The sequence below is a fragment of the Chrysemys picta genome, chromosome 4, assembly GCF_011386835.1.
Source record: "Chrysemys picta bellii isolate R12L10 chromosome 4, ASM1138683v2, whole genome shotgun sequence".
Taxonomy (NCBI): domain Eukaryota; kingdom Metazoa; phylum Chordata; order Testudines; family Emydidae; genus Chrysemys; species Chrysemys picta.
In genome coordinates this window covers 82,470,544-82,488,139 of record NC_088794.1, presented here as the reverse complement: position 1 = coordinate 82,488,139, position 17,596 = coordinate 82,470,544, and the positions used below count along the sequence as shown (strand labels likewise).

At 54.6% G+C, this 17,596-nt stretch overlaps 1 protein-coding gene across 22 annotated transcripts in view; it reads right to left on the bottom strand.

The window, feature by feature from the left end:
* The window catches only part of LARGE2 (LARGE xylosyl- and glucuronyltransferase 2), a 60,992-nt gene that overhangs the window by 9,056 nt on the left and 34,340 nt on the right, over positions 1–17,596 (bottom strand). For 5 of the 22 annotated variants that reach the window (XM_008162482.4, XM_065592814.1, XM_005302244.5 and 2 more), the window contains 14 exons: positions 17,334–17,474; positions 11,059–11,239; positions 9,459–9,730; positions 8,653–8,735; positions 7,968–8,091; positions 5,625–5,796; positions 5,267–5,371; positions 4,115–4,227; positions 3,563–3,688; positions 3,176–3,331; positions 2,760–2,923; positions 1,344–1,622; positions 641–787; positions 135–330 (listed from right to left, as the gene is read on the bottom strand). In XM_008162482.4, the coding sequence (XP_008160704.1) occupies positions 135–330; positions 641–787; positions 1,344–1,622; positions 2,760–2,923; positions 3,176–3,331; positions 3,563–3,688; positions 4,115–4,227; positions 5,267–5,371; positions 5,625–5,796; positions 7,968–8,091; positions 8,653–8,735; positions 9,459–9,730; positions 11,059–11,158 (2,037 nt within the window). In that variant the 5' untranslated portion in view covers positions 11,159–11,239; positions 17,334–17,474. Of the gene's footprint in view, positions 1–134; positions 331–640; positions 788–1,343; positions 1,623–2,759; positions 2,924–3,175; positions 3,332–3,562; positions 3,689–4,114; positions 4,228–5,266; positions 5,372–5,624; positions 5,797–7,967; positions 8,092–8,652; positions 8,736–9,458; positions 9,731–11,058; positions 11,240–12,854; positions 12,933–13,121; positions 13,286–17,333; positions 17,475–17,596 lie in introns of all 22 variants that reach the window. The other 17 variants (XM_065592816.1, XM_065592823.1, XM_065592820.1 and 14 more) reach the window with 14 other exon arrangements.

Sequence of the window (17,596 nt, the reverse complement as noted above, 5' to 3'; positions counted from 1 at the left end):
GGCAGCAAAGCTTAGCTCAAAGGAAGCATTGTGCTGGGAGGGACCCAGAAGGCACCTGCCCAAGGCAGCAGTATGGGATCCCTAGGGACAAAGCAGAGTCTGGGCGCAGGAAGTTCCACTGGCTCCTCACTCACCTGGGCATCAAGCTCCATGATATGGGACACCTTGTTCCAACCAAAGCCTACGAATCTCTGGTCATACTGGGGGCAGTCACGCCTCACTACAACGTAAGGCTCAAAGTCCGGCTGCCACTCCACACGGTACGGCACCGTAGCTGTCCGCCACTTGGCATAGTCAGTTGGGGCATGGCCCTTTGGCCACACATGGTACCTTCAGAGAGAGACAGAAATGAAGCACCCGATAGATGTGACGCAGAGAGGTCCCAGAGACAAATTGCAAAGGGAGGCCAGCGGCGCAGTGAACCCTGGGGTTACAGGGAGATGCACACTCTTCTCACTACCTGTAGGGCAGCAGCTTCAGAACAGAGATACAGGCACAGACTGAGAGGATGGGGGATGACATGAGAGGTGCTTGGGTCTGGGCTGCACCACAGCCCCTAGGAATGGGGAGGGACCAGAGAGCCTCCTGCTGCCTGTGGCCTGGGCCCTGCGGCATGGAGGAGAGTGGCTCCAGCACCTACCTGAAGGTGTAGAGGGAGCCCATGTCCAGCATGGAGAGCAGCTCCGCTTTGGACTTGGGGAAGGCAAGACGGTAGCGCAGAGTCTCAAATGCTGGCACAATGAGCGCTGCCTTCCGCTGGGGCAGCTCCAGCTGCCGGATGGAGTTCCTGGAGCAGGGCAGGGGAGAGCATGAGGCCTCGCTAGGATGGCGTGGAGACAGCAAGAGGTGACTGCAACGCACACCACTGGCCACCCACTAGGAGCTAAGAGCCCTACGCACATCTGTGTTCCTGGGCCCCCTTAGCAGACGCTGGAAGGGCATCAGCAGGCTCTAGAGGATCCTGTCTTTTCTTAGTGTGAGGTTGGTGGGGGGGGGAAGAGTCTAAAGGCCCATGGGCTCCACCATGCAGAGAAAGGATGCAGCACCCCATGCACCAGTGGTGCAGAAGGGGCATCTCCTTCCCCAAGCAAGGGTTCTCTCTCCCATGTGACAGCAGGACCCTCCCAGAGGGTCCAAGCCCAGCCTGTGCCTACAGAATGAGAAACTTCTTGAGAGCAAGAGCTCCCAGGCTGGGAAATCACCTCCTGAGGGAAGGGCTGGGAGCCCCATCGTTTGGGACACAGTGAACTAGACTGAACCTTGGGTAACAGCCTGGAGGGAACCATCCCACCTGGGCCCCTTGGGGTGAATGACTAGCTTGGGCAGGATGGAGAGGGCCACACCTGAGGTAATCGTAGAGACCATACATGGGCAGGAAGTCTATGTCCGTCAGGAAGACATAGGGTGTCTGTGCATTGGTCAACGCAACGTTGCGCAGCAGGTTGACAGGGTAGAACTGCCCCTCCTTGTACACAATGTGGTAGGCAACGTTCCTGCGGCTGCTCAACACCTCCGAGCCCTGGGCATAGCGCAGGAACTGCTGGGCCTCTGCATCCGACATGTACAGCGCCAGGCTGATGGGGCCTGCCCAGTGTTTGCAGATTGCCTCCAGCATCTGTAACCTGTAAGCCGAAGGGAAACAGCATGAGACTGGCCGTGCCAGAGCCAGACACACGGGGAGAGCGCCAGCTAACTGAGCAGGCAGGAAAGAGCAGTGGACACAGCCAAGCAGAAGAGACTGACTAAGCCTCCCACTCTGCAGTGCTGATGCCACTCATCTTGCCCTACTGCCGCTGACCCCCTTCTTATCCCCCCCTCAACAAGCTACCACAGAATATAACGTCCAAGGCCCTGCTGCATACTCCACAGCAAACAACCTGGATTCTATAGCAAGTTCCTTACATTCTGTGGCCTTTGCTGGGAATTCTGTGGCAGCTCCAGGCACGTTCCAGAGTGCAGGTTTTTATTTAATTACGCATGAAAATGACTCATCCCAAGAGTGCAGCAGTCCCTTGTGGTGGTTGTTTTAATATTGAATTCAATTTATTTTACTCTCTCCGCCTTTTTGGTTTTGACATGCCACAGGCATGTGTGTGTTAGCATGTAACTGCACTACAGAAATCAGGGGAGTTGGAGAGTTAAACGGCTATTTATAGGGCTTTTGGCATGTGGGGAGGGAGTCTGGAATTGTGGGATAAGCACATTCATTGCCTATTTCTGCTACTATGTTCACCAATTAAATAATTAACACTGTTAACCCTGGTAATTTCATATTTAGGTTTCACAGCTAACACCCCACTAAGATGAAGGAGCAGTTCATACCTCTTGCAGCTGGTGTTTCAGGCTCGCTGCAAACTCAGGCAGATGCTGCTGCATCAGGTACACTAGGTTTGTAGTTACAAGGTTTTCTTTGCAGCCAGGAGGGCTAGAAACTTTTTTTTTTTTTTTTTTTTTTAAATATAAGGTTCAGGTTTTGGGGCATGATTCTGAGGTGAAGTGTGATTTTGCAATCCCAGAATCAAAATACAAACATTTCATTTGTGGCACGACTCCCATTTGAGCCCCAGTCTCTACAAGGACAGTCTCCTGCACCACCTGAAGAAGTAATGTTTCTATCAGTGCAGAGCTAACCTTGGGTCAGTTTGAAAGTTCCGCGTACAGAAGTTCCTGGGCTGATGAACCAGCTTACAGAGCCCACAGCTCCTCCGTCCTCAGCAGTGGGAGCCACCCCTTCTTCCATCCCAGTCCCTGCCAAGTACCTGTCCATGGAGAGCTGGGCCACCAGGGTGACATCAGCAGGGTCAGGTGAGGCCAGGACCTCATACTGCAGGAAGAACAGGTGGATGCGGTGGAGCATAAGGTGCTGCCGGCGGAAATCATAGCAGGGGTCCTCCTCATCGAGATCCTCCAGGGCCTGCTGCAGCTAGAACATAAGAATGAAGTGGGGCAGGGGCCAGACTGGTGTTAGAAAACACGCAGGGGCAGGGGTGAGGCGGGGGCAGGCAGGCGCTGCAGCTGGAACACATGGGATGCTTTCAACTAGACTGGGCAGAGCCCTGACAGAGTCCCAGGAGATGGCATGGATGGAGCCTGCTCGGGGGACGGAATGTCCCATTCCCACATGTTAAGGGCAAGTGAGGATCAGGGGTGCGGCTAGCAACCAGCAAGGGCTCACTTGGTTTCTGGGTGGGCTGGGCAGGCTGGCACAACCAAAGAGCTCCCTGCGCAGCAGGTTCCCATCGTACTCCAGGAAGGTCAGGTAGAGGTTCCGGAAGAACTCCACATGCTTGTTTTTCACCCGCAGCTTCTTGGGTGAGTTCCAGTGGATCACCTGAAAAAGATGGGCTGGAGCGTCAGGGACACAGTATTCCCCCACCCCCATTGGATCTACCACCAGCCACCCACCAGGCCTGGGGTGCAAGCTGCACCACAGGACCCAACACCCCATCCTCCAGGCCAGGAGGGTTCAGTGCCTGCAGCAGTGGAGATGCAAGACTCCTGGGCCCAGTACAGCTCCTCCTAGGAATGTGGAAAGGCCCCAGCCAGGGACCGGGAGACCCACCTTAAGATCAGAGACCTCTGAGTAACACTGCTCTGAGAGGGTATGGTCGGACAGCTGCACGTTCCAGAAGCAGGGGAGCTTGTACACCAGCACTGGGCTCTGCTTAATCACTGCATTAAAGATGTCCTGGAAGAGAATCACCAGTGAGCACATGGGGAGCTGGGCACCTCTGGAGACCCCCCTGAGGGTTGGAGGGGAAACCCTGAGAGGACAAGGGAGGTCAGACTAGGGATCTCTGTATCATCCATATCATACAACCACCCTACAGGTGGACATGGTAACTAGACCCTGCTCGGGAGGTGTCCAGGGCTGAAATACAAGGAATGCTGCAGGTCAGGACCAAGCCTGAGCTGATGGAGCTGAAGGTTACAGATCTCTAACATGGGTTCCAGCGCATCCACTCACAGCCTTTGTTGTCTGTAGTGTCAGCAGCATCCCATAGCCCTAGCGTTTGCTCCCCCACCTGCAGCTTCCTGCATCTATAGTTTGCCCAAGAGTAGGAGCTGGGGTCAAAGAAGAGCCTGCAGGCTGGAACTCAGCTTGGCTCCATACCTGATCTGCCAGCGAGGTGGACAGCATGCTCATGAGCTCCCGCTCCGCTGTCAGCCGCCACATCTGCTCCCAGCCAATCCGGCGCAGGCGCTCCAGCAGCAGCAGGATCACCCCTGGGAAGAGGGGGAGGAGAGGTCACAGATGTCCCCACATCACACAGGCACCAGCCAACCCAGTGCTGTGTTTGATGCAGTTGATCCAGCCTTAAGCCATCGCTGAGCTCAGCTCCAGCCAGTCCCTTCTGAAGCGTACTAGGTCAATGCTCTGGGACACCATCCCCATAGCAAGTTCTCTAACAGCAAGGCCCTTTGCTGGGTGTCCCAGCCAGGGATTGGATTCTAGATTTACTGGCTAGCCTGGACATGGCATCCCTGTGTCCCACACCCCTCTCAACAACAGCATCTCCTGCTGGAGGAGTCCTGGGAACTCACCTCTGATAGGATTCCCAGAGTACAGGGAGTGGGGGGAGAGGGGGATCTCACCTCACAAGCTTTCTGATTTGGCCTGGGCAGCTCTGTCACTCACACTCAGTCACTAAAGGATGGGCCTAGGGGAGCAGTCACCTCTGGGGGGTGCCACTGAGTGACCCTAAGAAACCACCCCTGGGGAAGCAGCAGAGGGCCGTGCAGCACTGGCAGCCAAGGAGCAAGGCTGGCACATGTGGCATGGGGCTCTAGTTCAGACTCGAGAGACACATTACGGGCGTTTAAGGGGTCTCAGCACAGCTCCCTGGGACCACTTATCCCTATTATAAAATCAGAGTGGCAGGCTGTAAGAGAGGCCCCATGCTGGAACAGCAAGGAATGGCAACCAGTCACGACTGAGAGGCACAGGCAGAGCTACTGGGGACACCTGCCATCAGCCCCTTGTGGCCAAGGCCACCCACAGTTCAATTCCCAGTGGATTTGCTGGCAGTTTGCTCCCCAAGTCACAGGGGACAGCGGCAGCATTTCTCTGGAACAGGATGGGAGTCACAGCAACAGCTCCTCTCTACCAGCAAGACTAACAGGAATGAGCAGAAGAAGGCGCTTCCTCATCCCAGCCCCGTCCCCCAGACATGCTGGGGGTCTTGCCCTGCACCAACCTCACCACTGACAGAGACAGGATAAACCCCCACCCAACAGGAGTGACCTGTGCATGCTCTGGGCTCACCTGTGTTGAAGCCACGTCCCAGCGCTGGCCATGGCTTGTGGTTCTTCCAGAGGTTTCCCAGGTACCAGTCACTCTGGTTCTCCACCAGCCCAATCACCTGCTTGTCTGGAAAGTGAGACAGATCCACCTCACCAGAGGAGTATGTGCCCACCACAAATCCATGCACCCCCTCCCCCCGCCCACAAGTGGCTGACGAGGACAGACAGGGAGAGCCAAGCAGAACAGATTCCTAAACTCCACCCAATGCCAAGGGGACGCAGGTTTTCAGAGGAGCCAGGGCAATGGGCCTGGCTCCTCTCCCAGAGGTACAGCTACTCAACTGGTCCCAAGGCCCCTCCTCTCCACAACTCCCCCTCACCGGAGAACTTCCCGAAGACGGCCCACAGCTCAGCGATGTCAGTGGCAAAGGTGATGTCTGTGTCCAGGACAATGACTTTGGAAAGGTTGGAGGGCAGCGCCTTAGTGAGCGTCAGCTTCATCAGCCCGTAAATCCCAGAGTAATGCTTGTTGGGAATCCACGACACCTCTGCCTGCAACAGGGAGGGAAGGAGCCCTCAGGACCAGGATATGGCCATTCCCAAATACCTGTGGGGTTAGGCACACAGCACCGAGTCTGTACCACAAAGCCAACACTTCCCCCGGAAACAGAAGTGTAAAGTGGTGTGGCCTTTCCCCAAATCCAACCTCCACTGCCCCAGAGCCTAACGAGGCAGCACAACTGTGCCACAGAGCTTCAGAACCGTCAGGAGGCATGAGTGAGTCCTAGCAAGGCAAGGCAACTGCATTCCACATGTGGGTGAGAGGCACACCCCCGGGATCTCAGGGGATATAACATGGGGGATTTTACTGGCACACTGTACAACATTCCAGCTGTTCAGGCCTCCACACAGGGCCTGTTCCACAGATTGCATCCACTATGGCAGCTGCCACCAGGGGGCGCACAGATTCCAAGCTTAGTGCTAATGTATTTTCCATTTGAAGTGTTTAAGGCAGATGGGAATCAGAGACCTCCATGGATCTTGTCCTCACCCCCTCCCTACCAACTCACTCAATGTCCCCACAGGCAGCAAAGATGGAAAAGGCCCAGGAGAGCAGCCAGTCACGCTCCCAGGGCCCACAAAGGACTGACCCCTACAGCCCATTCTCCACAGTCTGTGCCAGTTAGTGTTCAACAGCTGAGCAATGGGCTCCTCCCCCCCAGCGAGTGTCAGGATGTCTCCATCCTGAGACTCAGTCAAGATTCCTTCTGCCCTGCCCCACCCCGCATTGCACCCTATGTATCGGCCTGAAAATATCTCCCCCCCCTCCCCTGGGGTTTACACATCCAGATATCCCCCATCCCCACATTCTCCCTCCTTACAGTCACTAGCCAAGTTGGACGGATTCCGTTCTTTAATCGCTCTCCACAACTCCCTGTTCATTCCTGTTGCCCTTCCTGGCACCTCCTCCCGTCTGTGTCTCAGCTCTGGGCCCCTCAGGACCAATGTCACCTGCTGAGTGTCTCCTCCCTGCTCCGTGAGAAGATACCCCAGGGACTGAGGTTTCCAGAGCCATACAAAGAGCAGCTATCCCCTCCCAGCTTTGGGACACAAACCATCTTGAGTACGCAGCCCTCAGGTGCAGTGGTCTTTGTGCAGCTCTGTCCCATCACAGCCCCACTCTCCCCAGGCTCTGCCAGCCCCTCTCATCAAGGATCTGGGTTTCAGGTTATATTTCCCCTGATGTATTAGCAGTATTTCCTGAGGCGGAATCTCACTTTAATCCTGCCCACATGCCTGTTCTCTTTTGAGCCCTTTAGGATATTTCTCTGTGTTCTGTCCACAGCTCCTCCCTGTTCCCCATCATCTGTGCACGATTGTGTGTGACCAGACTGAACTCTGATACCTAGGCTTCCCACTGCCCCTTAGCATGCCCCACTGCTTCTGTGGACAGTTTTGACTCTAGCTGTTTCATATCCAAGCTAATGAGTCCCATCTTGCTTTGGAGGGGCCGTGTCAAGGTGAGAGTGCATGGCCCAGTTACACCTGGCTCTCTGAGGCGATTGCCAACCACGGGACCAGTTAGCATCACCTGGGCTAGTGTTTGTGTCATTTTGACATGTGCTTGCTAGGAATGGGTCTGAGACTTGCCATACAGAAAGCTCCTTCATACAGGAACCACCTGGGAACTCGCAGAAGGGAGCAGCTTTCAGCTACTACAGACCAGAGCCAAAGTGGAGTAGAAAGGCCCCTTCACAACCCCCACACCAACCAAGTGCCCCCGTATCAGTCAAATGGTAATAGACACCAGAAGAAGAGCAGATGAGAGAGGGGCCAGCAGCAAAAGCGTTAATAGTCTGGTGAAAAGTATCAGAGGGGTAGCCGTGTTAGTCTGAATCTGTAAAAAGCAACAGAGGGTCCTGTGGCACCTTTAAGACTAACAGAAGTATTGGGAGCATAAGCTTTCGTGGGTAAGAACCTCACTTCTTCAGATGCAAGAGAAGTGAGGTTCTTACCCACAAAAGCTCATGCTCCCAATACTTCTGTTAGTCTTAAAGGTGCCACAGGACCCTTTGTTAGTCTGGTGAACTCTCTCTACCACTCCCCACCCCCTCACCTCCCTGAGGGGCTGCTCACTTCCCTGGAATACTGCATCTGGAAAGAGAAGCTGAGAAAGGGGGAAGAGGAACAGTGGGGGGGAGGAGGGGATCTGGGGATCCTGCCTTCAAATCGTCTGCGTTGTAGAAGCTAACGTGGATGGAGGGCACCATCCAGGACTGGAAGAGAGTCTGCAGGATCTGCTGAGCCACTGAGTCCGTGATGAGGTGGAAATGGAGAGGGTTCTTCCTGCCAGGGGGAAATGCAGGCAGCTGTCAGAGATCCCGCCTGATCCACTGAGCCCAGGACAGCTTCCTCCACCACCAAAGCTGGTGGTATCCGGGAGAAGATGCCCCATCCTGAGCCAGGGTCAACCAAGGACAGACCCATCCACACCTTCCAGCAGATGATAGGTGGGACCCAGAGCACCTTCACCACCCCCCACCTCACTCAGCCCCTACTCAGACAGCACAGCCCTCTTCACATGGGACCCTCAAACACTGATCACAGTAACACAGGATCCTGGGAGTTGTGACTGGGGAGGAGGGACAGGTTAAGTTCCCCACCACCACCACAACCTGGGCTTCCCAGCTGCACACCTCCCCTTCCCACACTGCTCTGTGACTGGGGAATCAAGCTGCAGGAGTGGTTCATATCTGATCCCCATTTTACCTGAACTCCCAAAACACATGGGTCAAAAATGCAGACAGAAGCCCACCAACCCCTGAAGACAGGGTAAGTGCAGTGTAAGAGCCTGTATAAATTAGCATAACGTAGCACAGGCTCCCCCAGCATAGCCGCCTGGGTTACCTGTGGAAGAGGATGGATTTCACCAGGGTGACCACGTCTCGGCTCGCATTGTGACCAGCGCACACAATCGCTACGTGCAGGAGCTGCCCAGAGACAGAAGGCACCATCAGCCCTGCCCAAAGCAGCACCCCTGGGGCAAGGGTTGTCCAACATGCAGCAGCCTCTGGGGCAATAACACTTCATAGTATCATCCCCCCACCCCAGGATCTTGGCGCTGATTAGAGTCCTCTCCTCCCAAGGCAGATGGCGATGGCGGCTGCGTAACATTCTGGTCAGGCAGTTCTCCTACCTGCCCATCTCACCTCATGCAGCACATCTCACACAGAAACAGCCCCAGCAACCCAGCCCCCAAGGGACGCAGGTCAGAGTCATTATCTACAGGTGATAGGTGGAGAAACTGAGGCAGAGAGCGAGGAAGGACTTGACCCAGATCACACAACAGGTCAGTGGCAGAGCTGGGAAGAGAACCCAGGAGTCCTGGTGCTACCTCCCCACCTGTATGCTCACATATGTTGAGGCACTGAGGTGGGGCACTAACATCTCCCAGCGGGAGGCAAGAAGGGATCATTCTTTTGGCTGTCAGCATCACACCCTTAACTGCAAATAAAATGCCCAAGTGTTTGAGACATGAACAAAGCAGACAGCAAGGGGGAGGCCCTGGCATGGCCAGTGCACTCGGGCAGCTGTGCAGAGGTGGATGAATCTAGGGACTCAGGCCATTACCCTAGGCCATGGGGACCCTCAGCACCCAGTGTCATCAGCCACATGTGCAGGACAGCGCCATGAAGCCGGCAGTACTCGCTCACCTCACACTTCTGCACCATCTGCTGCTTGGGGCAACCCGTGCGGTTGCTCCTGTCATCCCCTGGGGTGTCCCCATCATCAAAGGAGGCTGCCCACTGCTGGCTGCCATCGCTCCCGTCCACAGCCCCAGCTTGTCCCTGAGACTGGCTGAGCCGCAGACGTAGTTGCAGGTTCTCCTCTTCCACCTTGCGCACCTGAGATGCCAAGGCCTCTCGCTCCAGGTCCTGGCTCGGCCGGTCCCCAAAGCAAGGAGACAATAGGAGGGAACGGCCATCTGTGGGGAGAGAGCCCCCCAAATCACTGAGAGTTCACACCTCGGGACATGGTGGGACAGCACCCCATGCACTGCCCCCTGAGCATGGAAATGGGAAGGGAGAAGAGATAACAGTTGGCCATGTGTGGGGAGAGAGCACCCCAAAGCTACAGTGAGTGTAGGGCTTGGGGAGGGAGGGGGATAATATGGGAGTGGCACCGGTGGCTGGGGACAGCCATTTGTGGAGAAAGAATGCCCCAAATCCCCACAGAGACATGTGCATAGCTGCCTCCCTCTAGGCTCCGGACACCTGACTATTCACAAACCAGGCACTGGGCCACCTGCATTACATGCACAGCCCGATCCAGTAGAAGCTCAGAGGCTACCTAACTCCAATCAACAGCTTGTGGGGGGTGGGCAATATTCTGATGTGCATCTCCCTCAATCTCTGCTATTGAAGTTATTCCACTTTAAACAAACATTAATTGGGCCAGAGAGAGTGAGAATCACTTTCTCTCTCACTGGTTAGAGCATTCACCTGAGAAGTGGCAGATCCCTGTTCAAATCGCTTCTCTTCAGGCAGAGGGGGGTTTCGAACCAGGGGTCTCCCACGTCCCAGATGAGCACCCAACCAGGTTATGAGGGAGCACGTCCTCCGCTCCCTCCCCCCTGCTGTTTGAAGTGGAATTAGGTGACCTCTGAGCAGGCCTATCGAATCAGGCCCCACACACCAGTGAGGCACAGGAGCACCTATCTTCCCCTGGTTTGGATCACAGGCAGAGATAGGACCTCCCTGCAGCCCAGCCCAGGCACCTATCTCTGTGGGAGGTTGGGGCTTAGTGCACCTCTCTCATCAGCATCTCCCACTGGCTAGCTGAGGTGGCTCCCAGCCTAGCATGCTGGCTTTTGTGGATCCAATTGTAAGGCATCCAGCTCTCCACAGCTCTTGCATAGGGAGCGTAGGTGCCTAGCCCAGGCTTTGTAGATCACAGTGTTGTTCCTGTGATTTTCTACACACCTAGAAGTTAAGCACCTGTGATGCTCAGCCTTGCAACCTTTTTGGATCCCAGCCACCGTGTCCATCTCTAAGCCCCTCTCCTAGCTCCATCTCCACTCATAATGCTTTATACACAGTAATGTACTTGTCCTCACAAGCCCCCCAGAGACAGGGCAGGGGCATCACCCCATGTTACAGCAGATGAGGAAATTGAGGTAGAGAGAGGGAAGGACTGGGCCCACAGCAAGTTAGTGATAGAGCCAGAAGCCAAGAGCCCTGGCTGGCAGCTGTGTGCTGTCGCTCATTTCCCTGTCCTGGGCCGTACCTCAACCCAGAGCCAGGCCACACTCACATTCTGAACTGCCCATAAAGACACAGAGCCACGAGAGAAGGATCACCAGTGTTGCAGTGGCGAGCAGCAGCTTCAGCTTTCCACGCCAGGAGCGCAGCATGATGGGCAGGCAGGGCGAGGGCTGGAAGCAGTGAGGATCACGTGGGCAGGTCTAGCCTAGCTGGCCCCAGCATCCTAGAGCCTGCAGTGGAGGAGAAGCACATGGAAGTGACACAGCCAAGGCACAAGCCTTCAGGGCTCTGCCCCTCTCAGTCCAACATCTGGGCACAGAGGATGGCACTTGCTCAGCATCTCTGGGTGAAGCAGCTGTGCAACCAGCTCCAGCATAGCTCTCCCAGGCATGCGGAGAGGGCACCCTTCACCCCACTCAGGCATTACAGACTAGGGGAGTCTGGAGACGCTGCCTCCTGTACCCACTGATGAAGGCTCCAGCGTTGCTGGCTTTACCCCTTGTTACTGTTCAATGCAGCACCCTGCCTGGTCCCTGATTATTATTAGACTGAGGCTGTCACTGCAGGATCTGAGTGAGTACCAATTACTAAGCAGAGACCGAAAAATGCTACCCCAAATGCTACCTACAATCTGACCTAGCTAAGGAGAAGCCAGACTGCAGACCACATCCAGCTTCAGCTCCGCAGCAGCAACTGTTCTGCCTTCTCCAGTACCCCATGAATGCACCTCAACAAATTTCCATTCATCCAACCTCTCAGCCCCCCCAATGGTGCATCAGGATCATCATCCCCATGGCACACAGATGGGAAGGCACTCACCCAGGCACAGGCTGTGAGTTGCTGGCTGAGCTGAGATCTGACTCCTGACTCAGAGCCCTCTTCTAATCACTAGGCCATGCTCCCTCCTCTTCCTCAGATGGCTTAGCACTCTGATGGCACTTCAAAGCAGAGGACCCTCCCCTGGGAATACTCTGCCACACGCTCCCACAAGGCCCCCCCAGCTAGGATGAAGCGCTCCTACAGGGCACAGGAGAGGGATCTCAGATCCCCAGGCTGACTTAGAGATTGACAGGTAACATTCCACAGCTTTAAATCCCTTCAGACACAGACTAGCCCAAAGTGTCTGTGCTGTGCTGGAGAGGCCTCCAGGAAATGAGGGGATCCTCTGGTGAGAAGCTGTCAGTGGACAAGTGTGGAGCAGGCTGGTCCCAACACCTGGCATCAGAATTCTAGGGACCTAAGCTGAGTCTGCCAGGGAAGAGGGAGTACACGGACCTACAGAAACCCACTCCGGTGAACACCTGGAATGCCACAAATTGGGCTGCTACATGGGGACACCAGTGAGAATCCACTCACTCTCACAACCTTGCAAAGCCAGTGAGGAGGTGGCCTGAGAAAGGTGTGCAGGGAGAGGTGGGATGATGTCTTACACCCCTTGTGTCACTCCCCTTGGCCACGACTGTCACTGGGAACTGGCTAGATCTGATCAGAGAGAAACTGCCTCCCAGACTGATCCCTACAGAAAGTGCTAAAGCGATGCCCTACTGCTGGGGCACTTCCAGCAACGGCACCTCAGTAATCTCAGCAGGCAGCACAGAGACCTAAACCTGTGGCTCCCACAAGATCCCAACCCCCAGCCAGCTTCTGAGCACAAGCTGGGGTTTAGTAAGTTGCTCTCACAGAGCTCTGAGCCACTGCCAGATCACTTGATGTTTAATTAAACCTGCCCTTGAGTTAAAGAACAAATTTCCCCTCCCCCACTCTGTCTGGCGGACCCACAACCATTCCCGAGATACCAGACTCAAGGACAAGGCGCCCGAGGCCACACTGCCCTGGGATCCTTACCCAAGCAGAGAGAAGCAAGTAGCCAAAACTCAGCTCTCTGGCTCCTTTCCCAACCTCCTCCATCCAGCTGACCTGCTCCTGTGGAACAAAACCATGACAATCCCTGGGTTGGCTCCCAGCTGGCCACGTAGGGGCTGGACTCACAGCCAGACACCTCCCTCCTCCCCTTGCTGGCTGTGGATGATTACCTGCTCTAACAAAGTTTGGCATTGTGTGGAGTAAAGATCCTGACTGCTCGACTGGGAGTCACGGGCCAGGTGCTCCTACCTTAAAGGGACATGCAGCCCCTTTACATGCCTGAGCTGGAGAAGACTTGTCCAAGCCCAGGGAGCTGTGTTCCATAGGCCCAAGCAGTGGATCCAGCTTCAGTTCCCTGTCTGAGTGTCCTGCCCCCAGGGCCAGAAGTCCTGTGGGAGCAGCCTGTTCAGCCCCTGTGGGGAGACAGCAGAGCCCTAGACAGCTCACAGCACCACCCAGACAGCTGCTCACTGCACTGCCAGGATCCAAAAGGAGCCCCTGGCCTCCTGCGCAGATTAGCTCGGGGCTTCACTGTGGGGAGAGGAAGTGGGTGATGCAGAGAAATGTTCTCAGGGAACTAGAATGAGACACCCCTTCCCCCAATTCATTTCACTCATCACATGAGCCCTCTTGCAGCGCACTTTAACCCCCAGCTCCTCAGAGGCTTGTCCCTGGTCAGAGAGCTGCACTTACCCTAGTGCTTGTGCCAGGGCAGAGCCTGATCAGCACAGATAAACAGGCACCCGCTAAGTCACAGGTCAAAATGTGATTGTGACCCACCTTACAACAGCTTCAAGCCAGGGGGAAACCAGAGGTTTGGGGAAAGCTCCACCCACTTGAGAGAGCAAAATGGGGCACTCAGTATACTGTGCAGATCACAATACATCTGCCCTGTCCCTGAAACAGCTGACAATGGTGAGTTAAATTGTCATTGTTGGGTTAACAGCCCCTTGAATTCATGCCTCTCAGGTCTATTGTTTCGGGCTGTCTGAAGTCTCAAGCAAACGTCACTGCATCAGTTACACTCAAGTCATGTTTGTAATGTTACATTTGCAACTGGAAGTGCTACAGACAGTTGCTGCACACCAGCCCTGTCCAAGCCCTCAGGGGAGTCACGATTGGGATAGCTAGAAGTAAAAGATTGGCCATGTACCGCAGCAAACTATCCTGCCTCCCCAGAAGCACTGGCATCACTGCAGCGGTATTATCCAGGAAGCAAATAAATCAGCCATGAGAAATATGGGAATGAGAGAGTTAGCCAAAGGGGGGTGGGGGAGAAAAGCCAAGAGACATCCCTACTTCTGGAGGGACACATCAAAAGGAGCCAAACAATGAAAATTCAGCTGCTAGCAGGGAGACCATAAAAGAGGGAATTCCCTCCCCCTACACACACACACACACACACTCTCTCTCTCTCCCTCTCTCTCCCCCCTCCCCCCCACCTCCAACAGTGATCTTCTGGCAGCACATGCCCCTCTCCCACTCCCCCTCCCACCTGTGACCCATGACTGGCAGGTATTCGAGGGAGGCAGAGATTCTCATGTGACTCTCCCACCTCTCCCCCCCTTTTAGCTCCTCGCTGTTCACTCAGCTAATCTCCAAGCCTTGCTGCCTCCAATGATGCATGCTTCATTTTCAGACTTGTGGGACAGTTACCAACTAGATGGGGCCTCTGCTTAGGCTCAAGGGCCATAAGCCAAACCTCGTGACAAACACCACAGCTACCTGTGGCTGGTTCCTCTTCTTCCCCTCATTTCCCTGCTTGATCCTTAGAACACTGAAACTTCAACCCCCATTACTCCTCCCAACATTTTCCCTACAGAACCCCAGGGACCAAGTTCTCCTCTGCCTTGCACCTTGTGTGGTCATTGACACCTGTGTGACGGCTGCCTAAGATCCCAGCCTCCTCCAGTATAAAAGCTTCCAGCTCTGGAGACACCCCAGAGAGGCATGGAGCTGTTGCCGAGGATGCTCCTCTCACCCAAGAAGAGGAAAGGAGAGCAGCAAAGAGAAAGTTGTTCACTCCATAGAGGAGAACAGGTTCAGCCCCCAGTTCCTCACAGCACCGAGGGGCAGAGACATTTTTCCTTTAAAATAGACATTTTCAATTCCAGAGCAAAGAGTGAAATATGCAAGAAAGGCTCTGCCTCAAGAGGAGCCAAGATCTTGGTGGCTTCTCCACAGAACAAGCATGTTGCAACACCCCGCCCGCTCTGGGATACCAGGCAGCTGATTCTAGGTCAGTGGTGAGCAACCTGCAGCCCATCAGGATAATCCACTGGCGGGCCATGAGACAGTGTTCACATTGACCGTCCACAGGCACGGCTGCCTGCAGCTCCCAGTGGCTGCAGTTCACCGTTCCCGGCCAACGGGAGCTGCGGGAAGCGACAGCCAGCAGGTCCCTGCGGACCGCGCCATTTCCCGTAGCTCCCATTGGCTGGGAACGGCAAACTGTGGCCACTGGGTGCTGCGGGCGGCCATGCCTGCAGACAGTCAATGTAAACACTGTCTTGCAGCCTGCCAGCGGATTACCCTGACAGGCCGGGTGCAGCCTGTGGGCTGCAGGTTCTCCACCACTGCTCTAGGTTCTCCTCCAAGGACATCAAACTCTGCCTTGCCAAAGACTGTCGGCAACATGCAAGAAGCCCAAGGGCTGAATCTATTGGGCATATAATGGAGCAGATTGCAGATGTCCTCATGTGTAGCCCCCAGAGACTAGGCTCCCCAGAGTGCCATGCAGCCAACCACTCAGAGCAAGAGGGTACATGGCATGCTCAGACTTGTAGTTTCCAGGAGGCTGCACCCTCAAAACACAGAGAGGGACACCAGCTGCACTGCAGATCTCTGAGGGCCTCGTCTGGCCTTGTTGTGTCCTTTGCTCTCTACATAACACAATATGAAAGAACTACACAGGCACAATACAGATCGAATAACCATAATATTCTGGGATGTATTAACAGGAGTGTCACATATAAGACACAAGAGGTAACTGTCATGCTCAACTTGGCTCTGGTGATGCCTCAGCTGGAGTATTGTGCCACACTTTCTGTGGACAAATCAGAGATAGTCCAGAGTAGAACAACAAAAATGATAAAAAGTTTAGAAAACCTGACCTATGAGGAAAGGTTAAATAAACTGGGTATGTTTCATCTGGAGAAACAAAAACTTTGTGTGTGGAGGGTGGGGGGCAGGGGGTTGAACCTGATAAATCTTCAAATATGTTAAGAGGTATTGCAAAGAGGGCTGAAGTAAATTGTTCCTCATGTCCACTGAAGGTAGGGCAAGAAGTAATGGGCTTAATCTGCAGCAACAGAAATTTAGGTTAGATAATTGGGGGGGGGAGGGGGGAAATTAACTATAGGGGTAGCTAAAGTCCTGACTAGACTTCTAAGGGAGATTGTGGAATCCCCATCATTGGAAGTTTTTAAGACCAGGCTGGACAAACACCTGCCAGGGATAGTCTAGATCTATTTGGCAGGGGGCTGGACTAGAATCACTAGCTGACCTCTTGAGATCCATTCCAGCCCTACATTTCTAGAATTCTGTGTGTACATACGTGTGTGTACACACACACACAAGAATCTGAAACACATGAGACAGTAAGGACTACTGGAGGGCTCACAAACTATTTAAAGAGATACTACCCAATTCCTACATACTACAGGTCTGTGGGCTGCCCTTTGGTCACCTTTATTCTGTTCTGTTCCAATGCCATGATTCTCCTCCCTTCTCTCTTGTCTGGCTTGGGCCCTTCACCCAAGCTCCATTGTGTTAGGCACTGGATGCGAGATCATTGCTCACCAAGCTTAATGGTCAGTGACAGCAAGCAGGCAGCTGCAGGCAACGTGGCTGTCCTTAATGGTCTGATAAATGGGGCTGTTCAAAGCAGCAAATTTAGTCCCCGTTGGGATTAACAGCTTGGCAAGCGTACCAGAAAGGCACAGTGGGGACTGGTGGCAAAGGAGAAAGAGCTCTGAGACACCCAGGGGATGAGGCCAAGTGGGAGGCTGGCCAGACTCAGGAGAGAAGCTTTACCTACTCCCATTCCCACTCAGTGATCTCCAGCTGGCTGTCTCCATCGTGAAGGTGAAATAGGAGGTGGGGAGGGGAGTCTGCTAAAGAGATTGCATAACTCCCTGTCCACAGCCTGGCCCTGGGACAGCACAGGGGACAACCACGGAGCACGGCAAAGAAGAGTCTGCAATTTCTCTTCCAAGTTACCCTTCTAGCCAGAAATGTTCCCGGCTCACACAGCTCCCTCCACGGGCAACAGCTATCACTCCATCGCCTCCACTAATTCCCTCCCGCCATGCCCTGCCCTGCCCCATTCACCACTCGCTCTCACAATCTCCCTCCCCCCCAACACCATCGCCTCCTCCCACAGAGCTCCTAACCCCCCCCCCCCCACACACACACACACACACACCTGCTGTGGCTCCCCACTGGCCCAGATCTCCTTACCTGGCTTTCCCCTCTCGTCATCCCAGCCCAGCGTGCGGTGTGGGGCTGCCGCGGCTCCTTTCTGGGGCTTCCTTTCCCACTCCTCCCTTTCAGACCAGCCACTTTCCCCCTCCTGGTTCCTGCAGCCCCGGCTCTCCCGCCCTAACGGGGGAAGAAAGAACAAACCAACCAAGAGATTAAGTTCACTTTCTGCTTAACGAGCCCCAGCGCCAGGAGCCTGCTGCGCACCCGGATTGGCCCAAAGTTAGTTACAGTAGCTGCCT